Here is an 8,963-nt window from a genome sequence, read left to right on the forward strand (position 1 = left end):
TACATGTACAGTCCCTTGTCTCACAGGCGGGTAGGGTTAAACACTCTTCGAAGTTTAATGTGGGTGCGCGAGTATAATTGTTATAAGAAGTGGGCGACGACCGATGATGATCTATGGAGGCCGGTAGGTGGTAGACGACGACAATAAGCGGTGATTGATGATGATCAACAATAGTCAATTGAGGTTGACGGTGGTCGACGACGATCGATAGTGAGTGACAGCGGTCTGCGGCAGTCGAGAGCGGTCGACGATGATCGACGAAAGTCAGTGGTCGTCAACAACAGTCTACGACAGCTGACAATGATTGACGACAGTCAACGGTGGTCGACGACGGTGAGCAGTGGTCGACTGTTGTCGGTGGCGGTCAATAACGGTTGGCAATGATCAATAACATTCGACGGCGATCAAAGGTGGAAGAAATGATGTTGTACTTCAGCTCCTCAAAACTTAAAGCTCTTCCTCATACTTCTAGCTCTCCTTCCCCTCATGAGAAGGGTAAGACTCTATTTATAGTGTTCTGGCTGCAATTAATAGATGAATATGAACTACTTTGATCGAACGACCCATAAAACTTCATTCGATCAAACAATGTTTGATGAATATTTGAGTGTTTTAACAATATCTAAATTTAGCAAACTTGGACTCACTGGATTCTTCTTGTCGAGATATTTGATTCAATTATAAGTTTACTAGATTTGACATTGGTTTAACCTTTTAAATATGTCCAAAAAACTTTTTAAGGGTGGTTTAATAATTTGATTTTAGCTTGATCTGACTCTGATTGAACTAATTTTGATATCATTGAGTCTGTTTAATCGAGCAGGCCAATTTGACTTAGTTTCCGAAGGTGAAGTTGGATTAATGTTAAATGAAGATTAAATATTTATTGTTCACATATTATCTAGAGATTCGTGTTACTCAAGATTCGTACATAATGACCGAGATTTTGCTTTAACGTATTTTGATTGGCTACGCACGTTATTTTTACGTGCGTAGTACTGATGTAATATTTCTTCTGGAATGCAACGCTAGAAAACAGGACGAGCTCTAGAACCCTAAATATCCGGAAGAGAAAGCACAAATCCCGTTCAACAAGGTGAGTCGAGTACTTCTACATTTCTGTCGAGGCTTACTTCGTAGTTCAAACTTAATCATTCTCTTTGTAGATGCAAAGTTCCCAGGAGTCGACATCTCCATGTTTGGAGGATTGCTTGAATCTCTTGAGGGGCGAACGTGATGAACAGAAACTTGCGGGCCTTCTCCTCGCCACCAGGCTCTCCAAGGGAGACGATCACGCCGCAATCCTTTCAATCTACAAAGCTGTCGGGGCTCGTTTCCTGCATCGCCTGTTGATCACGGGTGAGTGGTTCTAATATGTATATTTTTTTGGTTAAAATTTGCTTTATAGTTGTGCATTGCTTGATGAAAATACATGCGCAGGAGCAGGCAGTCTCAAAGGAGGAGCCGATAAGGATGCATACCTGAAGCTGTCTGTTACGCTTCTGGCAGGATTTTGTCGCGTACCTGAGATTGCTTCTTCTCAGGAAATGATCTCCGAGGTTCCTATTATTGCTGAAATTATATCAAATTCGTGAGTTCCTCTTCTTCAATTTCAAATTTTTTTTTTTTCATGGTTGATTGTGATTTCAATGACCGGGTTCTCTGATTTTGTTTAAAATGTATTTTTTGATGTTTTTGATTTTTTTTACTTGTAGTTTCTATTGCATATTATAGGTGATTCTAAATGACTAACATTTATCTTCTTATTCCTTGAGCGTATGAAAATGAAAAATTAGGCTTAATAAATTAAATAATTTCATATTAGAAAAGCAATCTTGGACGTAGCGGTAATTTATATTAATATCCCTCTTAATGTTTTTATAAAGGCTCTAGGGAACGCTGCCAATCTCTGTATGGGAGCATTTTTGAAGGCTAAGCCATTATTTATAAGAAGTTTCCATTCAGATGGCTATAGTTTCATACAACAACAACAACAACAACAACAACAACAAGCATTTATCCCACTAAGTGCGGTCGGCTGCATGAATCCTTTTTCTCCATTGTGTCCTATAGTTTGATAACCAAATTAAATGTTTTTTTTGTTGTTGCCATTTTTTAAGTTTGATAATCAAATTAAATGTTTTTTTTGTTGTTGCCATTTTTTAGTCAAATTCATAATTTCTTATCTCAGCCCTCATCATCATTATTAATAAACATTCCTTAGCCCAACTATTTGGAGTGGCTATATGATATCTTTTTCTTCATCTAACCCTATTGAGTGATTCAAAAACCCTATTCCCTACTTAAGACCATGCTTCTTTGGCCATACTTCTAAAATTTCTATTACTTTAACATTAAATCTTTAATTTATTGGAGCATCACATGCTAATAAGTGCTACTCTCATGATCTCTTTACTGTAGCCAATTTGCATTATTTCTTAATAGTTTGACATACATCCATCTTAATGTGCACATCTTGATCTAACTCAATGTGTTGATTCAACATAGACACTTTTATTACAACTTAAAATTAATTTTCTTTGTCATGCACATGCATCTGTCATGAACATTTTTCTATCTTCTTTCTTGCGCTCAAATTTGTTTGCCATATTAAGTGTTAACCTACGGATACTATGATGATCAAGACATCCAGGTTCGTATTATTAATTTCAATGACTTAACATTTTTCTTATGAATGCTACACCAACGCTCCTCTTCTATGTAGTCAAGGAACCTAAATATCCTCCAAACTATGGAAAAAGGCTAGAACAAGATTGGATATTGAGAATGAGCAATAATAGTTAAAAAAATAGCAATTAAAACTACTTGACACACCCATAAATGACTTAAACTTGTGATCTCATAGAAATTAAAAATTTCCATCCTTTTGCAAATACCACCCAAATTATGTGTGGCTAATTTAGAAAGGCTATTCCAATCCTTGTTGATTTTCTTTGGCAGTCACCATAGACCAACGAGAAGAGCATGTGCTTTGTCACAGATGCCCTACTCGCTACTGCAAAACTAAGGGTAAATTAGCTTAGTTTAGAGGTCATGTGGCAGGGCTGGTAAAATTTTGAAATAGATGCGACTATTATTGGGGTTGCTACAACAACTATTGTTTCTGCTAAAGCTTCAGCAACCATTTCATAAGTAGTTAATTTGCAATACTATTTAATGTTTAATGGTTTATGTTACGCTAAAATAGTGGCATTCTCAAACATTGTCCTTTCCCTTTAAACCAAATATCAATTGAATCAATCATTGTTGATCCCAAGTGAGATGAACATTGCAAAAGCTTTTATTTTGTTGCATGAGCTAACAACTGTTTTAATGACCTAGTCATTAGTCCGTTGGCATGACATTCTATGTATTATTTGAGAAAAACATACATCATCTTGATATTCTAATCTTGTCATTCAGATCATGATCCCATAAGCTTAGCTTTTTCAATCTATTGAGATTTGTAAGGCTCTTTGTATTTAAACCAAATTGTCGGGAATTACACCCATGATTGATGAGATTCTTGCCACTAGAATTTCTTTTCCCTCAATTTGAAAATAAATGACCTGATAGGTCATGAGTTGACGTTGGACTTAGCACCATGAGATGGCACTTGGTCACCCACATCTCTCAGAGTGAATGCACAATGAAATATAACATAAGAAAATGATTAAAATTAAAATATAATTTATCTAAACTTGGAATTCATTAATTGTTTGTTGGTGTAAGCTTAAATGCGCTTGATAGAAGGACGATACTCATTAAAATCAAAGTATAAGAAAATTATAAAATTCTCCATGAAATCGATCAATCAATAACGAGAACCTTTCATCTGATGACTCGCTAGTCGTTGAACACCCCACTTAATAATGCCCATAGTTATTGACCTTTTTATCTCTCATATGCCCAACTTGTGTCAACACATTGCACTTAATGTGATATCAATCGTATGAAATAGTCAGTAAAAAACATAAATTTAACAATAGTTCTCATAATATTCACGAGTTAACAAATGCATGCCAATCACAATTTGACCTTTAAATAATGAAACATGGCATTATCATGATTGTCAGCCTCAATTAGTCATGGTGCAAAAATGAGCTTGACAGTGTTAATGTAATAGGCTTTAACAAAATCAACATGAAAGAGTACAAAGTTTATTCTTTAGTCTTAGGACCCATCACCTCTTTGTTAGAGGGTTGACACCCTCATAATGTCAACAACAATCATTTTTGAGAGTGTTTTCACAAACTCAACATCCTATTGTAATATATTTTATCATATGTTCTTTAAGATAACACTATTTTTAATAAATTGGGTTATTCATTTCATGCATGACATAGAAAGTGGGTAGTGATACTATGCGGTGGTATCGAGAAGTTTAGAAAGTGCTTATCTTAAGCGTAGCACAAACATTTGTTTTTAGTCATTTTATGTCATTTACTTTGGCTTTATCTGATGTCAATGCTATAATAAACATTCTTAATGGGTGTCAAAATTTACTAATTTTAGAAAATAATAGGGTGGCAACTATTGGCATTTTAGGTGGTGGCTCATTGCATGAAGTTTCCTTATATGTGACACTTTTTTATGCCATACTTTGTCTAAAAATGTTTAATAACACAATTATTTTCCTTATGCTTACCTGCTAGACGACTCCCTCCATCGGCCGATGCAGGATGTAACCGAGATCGGTGTGATTCAGATGATTGAGTACATTTGCAACACCAATTCTAGTATTCTACTCATTAGAATAATGAGAAATAAATTGTGTCACCTAAATTCACCTTGGACAACACTACACATTATTCTACTTAAATCTGGTTATTCAAATTAAACAGGAGAAATCCAAAATATATCATTTAAATATATCTAAATAACATATAAGATACATAAAAATCTTATAAAAAATATGAGCTTCTTATAATATCTTACCTAAAAAATTTTTATGTAAGATACATAAAAAACATTATAAAAAACATGAGCTTCATCTAATATCTTACCTCAAAATTTTTAACTTACGATAACTATGTAGTAAAATATGATTAAACTGACTTTATTCAGCCTTTTTCATTTTCCTTCTCTTAAAACAACATTTATAGTGAGCTATACATCTTAGGAAGATTAAAAAATTAATATAGAGTTTAAATATTAAAGAACAATAAACAACATGTGTGCTAGTCATGAATGGCCATAAATATACATTAGGTACTTGTGATTAATAAATTGCTATAACAGTGAAAGTTAAAGTTTAATTTCTTCAAATATATATTAAAATATTGCTACATGAAATAACAATATGATTGCATATCAATTGTTCTCAGAGTCCCAGTGTATTATGTTAGGAAAATTTTTAGTCAGTTACATATTAATTTAATTACCTCCATTTTATTTGTTTATTTATTATTTGCTGATTTTTATTTCAATTAGTTTCAAAATATGTCATTTACGTCTGTCTAGATTATTGTTCAACATAAGCTCAGTCTGAAGGCTACATCATCATGCCAATAGAGTCTAGGTTAAATATAACATTATCACTATTGAACTATATCAAGAACCCTTTTGCCTCCATTCGGGACCCTCTTGCTCCATAGGGGACTCCTTTTCCCCCATGTGCAAATATCATAGCATATCATAAACATATCATAGACATGTCTTTGCCAACGTCTCACTCATGACATGATATTTTTAAGTTTAATACATTTGCATCATTGAGCATCTAAATAAATCTCTCTCTCTCTCTCTCTCTATATATATATATAATCACTATTGAACTTCAAACACACACACACACACACACACAATTTACAAATATCAAATGTTTTTATTTAAAATTATTACCAACTAACAAAATATTTATGTAATCAAAATACATTTAATTGCGAGCTTGTACCAGTCAAAATATTATGTGTTCTTTTGCTCATGAACAACAGAACCAAATTTTAGAATCAAAATCTAACTCCCATTTTTTTCTCCTCTCTTTCTCATCTTCTTCTCTTCTTACCCTCTTCTTTCTTTTTTTTGCTTCATTTTTCCCAAAGACCTGCACCCTTTTTCATCTCTTTTTCTCCTTCAGCAGCTCACGGGATGGGGAAATCAAGGGAAATAACGAGGGGGTAATTTGAATAATTTACTTAATAAGCTGTTATATATTTATATATACTTTTTAAGTTTACTACATTTGCATCATTGAGCATCTAAATAAATCTCTCTCTCTCTCTCTCTCTCTCTCTCTCTCTATATATATATATATATATATATAATCACTATTGAACTACACACGCACACACACAATTTACAAATATCAAATGTTTTTATTTAAAATTATTACCAACTAACAAAATATTTATGTAATCAAAATACATTTAATTGCGAGCTTGTACTCATGAATAGCAGAACCAAATTTTAGAATCAAAATCTAACTCCCATCAGTCAAAATATTATGTGTTCTTTTGCTCATGAACAACAGAACCAAATTTTAGAATCAAAATCTAACTCCCATTTTTTTCTCCTCTCTTTCTCATCTTCTTCTCTTCTTACCCTCTTCTTTCTTTTTTTTGCTTCATTTTTCCCAAAGACCTGCACCCTTTTTCATCTCTTTTTCTCCTTCAGCAGCTCACGGGATGGGGAAATCAAGGGAAATAACGAGGGGGTAATTTGAATAATTTACTTAATAAGCTGTTATATATTTATATATACTTTTTAAGTTTACTACATTTGCATCATTGAGCATCTAAATAAATCTCTCTCTCTCTCTCTCTCTCTCTCTCTCTCTATATATATATATATATATATATAATCACTATTGAACACTATTGAACTACACACGCACACACACAATTTACAAATATCAAATGTTTTTATTTAAAATTATTACCAACTAACAAAATATTTATGTAATCAAAATACATTTAATTGCGAGCTTGTACTCATGAATAGCAGAACCAAATTTTAGAATCAAAATCTAACTCCCATTTTTTTCTCCTCTCTTTCTCGTCTTCTTCTCTTCTTCTCCTCTTCTTTCTTTTTTTTGCTTCATTTTTCCCAAAGACCTGCACCTTTTTTCATCTCTTTTTCGCCTTCAGCAGCTCACGGGATGGGGAAATTAAGGGAAATAACGAGGGGGTAATTTGAATAATTTACTTAATAAGCTGTTATATATTTATATATATATATATATATATATATATATATGATAACTATATCATCCCATCCAATTTCATCACTCGCTGCTTGCACAAATAACTGGAAAAAATTCATATTCCACTTCTATGCTACAGTAAGGAGCACTTTAAAATTAATTAAAAATTTAGGAAAAAATTATCAAGTTGAAAATTAGTTCATTAACTTTCCCATCTTTGAGAGTTAGACTATAGTTATGGTTATTAAAATGATTTGTTTCGAATAAAAGAATGCAATGAAATAATTTGTGTTGAATTTTGAAAAAGTTAAAATTTTGGTATAGTTTATTTGGATATTTTTGGACTAGTATCTTATCAAAATTTGGGTATTACCGCAGTTTGCCTTCACCATATTAATTACTAACTCTGGCTAATGTGTTAGAAATCAATTCAGACGCATAATATGGATAGCTTCATATTATGGTGCAAACTATCAACCAACAAATCCTATTGGGTTGTTCTGATAATTCGCCTTTGTTAGTAACTCACACATTGGCTTTTGTTGGTTCCAATCTGCGAAACTATTGGCTGCAGTTTATGATCCAGGTTGGTATTAACTTGAAGTAGTGCTTGTCGTCTAGAGTCGGGTCTATTGGTTCTGAATTGGTGGGTACATCAGATCAAGCTAAGAAGTGAAAAACATTTTAAAACATTATCCTGGGCTCTTATGCTTTGATGATTTTTCTACAATTTCATTGAAATATCTTGCCTTATTATACATAGAGTGACCTTTTCTTCTTCTAAGAGGAGAATTAATATTCTCCACCTATTTAAAATTTGATGTTTTGTTGTTCCAATGCAAGATCAAAACTGACATTCTCTTTAACATTAAAACTAGATGCATACAATATTTCAAAGGCATTTAAATTCATTTGATCACCAATGGGATGCATCTAACATTTTTTCAATTGATTGCTCCACTTGCATAAGATTATAATTTGATTTTAAGCCATAGAGCATTCTAAATTGCTTAGAATTAAATACATGGGTGATGATATGCAGAGTATATTTTATGATTTTGATTGGTAAAATTCATTGGAAATATTAGAAACTGAAGAGGGCTTTTGCAGTGATCATTTACCTATGTTCTTTTAATAAGACTCGATGGATTGTTACATTATTCTAAAACTTGATGAAACTCATCTAAAGTTCTTTTCTTGTTTTAGATCATAATCAAATGTGTGAGATTGACTTTTAAGTTTATGGGGCTGTTTGATTTGCTGAAAAAGGAATGTAGCATTAAAGTAATATATTATATATGAAATTTTTTTTAGTTGTTTGGTTTAGTGTAACATAAATGTATGAAATTTTTTTTAGTTGTTTGGTTTAGTGTAACATAAATGCATAACTTTGTATTTTCTTGTTTGGTTTGAAGAAAAGCAAATTTAATGTAAAATAAACTTGTTAAATCAGTGGTGGCGAGTTGGCGACACGAGGCGGCGTTGGGGGCGGGGGCGGCGACCGATTGTGGCGTCGGGGACAGAGACCGACGATAGGTGACGAGCGGACATTTTACACAAAACAATGTATTGAAACTGTCCCAACCCAACATATTCCAAATACATTCAAAATGAACTAGAGAGTAAATTTTAAATGCGTTGAATTTTTATACTACATTTATTTTTCTTCCGACTAAACATTTAAATTTTTAAAATCCCTGCAAAAGGGATGTAATGCACCTTTTTTGTTGCTGGCCAAATAACCCCCTTATAAAGTTGTAGATGCAAAAATATAGGAGTAGAAAGTCCAACTCTCTCTATCTCTCATATATATATATAT

At 32.8% G+C, this 8,963-nt stretch overlaps 1 protein-coding gene across 1 annotated transcript in view; it reads left to right on the top strand.

Annotated features, from left to right (window-relative positions):
• Positions 1-1,008: 1,008 nt before the first annotated feature.
• LOC110039544 overlaps positions 1,009-8,963 on the top strand; it is a 98,689-nt gene continuing 90,734 nt past the window's right edge. Inside the window, exons 1-3 of the mRNA XM_020744647.1 lie at positions 1,009-1,096; positions 1,167-1,359; positions 1,441-1,591. Coding sequence (XP_020600306.1) covers positions 1,167-1,359; positions 1,441-1,591 — 344 coding nt within the window. The 5' untranslated portion in view covers positions 1,009-1,096. The remainder of the gene's footprint in view (positions 1,097-1,166; positions 1,360-1,440; positions 1,592-8,963) is intronic.

Source organism: Phalaenopsis equestris, unplaced genomic scaffold (assembly GCF_001263595.1).
Source record: "Phalaenopsis equestris unplaced genomic scaffold, ASM126359v1 Scaffold000002, whole genome shotgun sequence".
Lineage (NCBI taxonomy): Eukaryota > Viridiplantae > Streptophyta > Magnoliopsida > Asparagales > Orchidaceae > Phalaenopsis > Phalaenopsis equestris.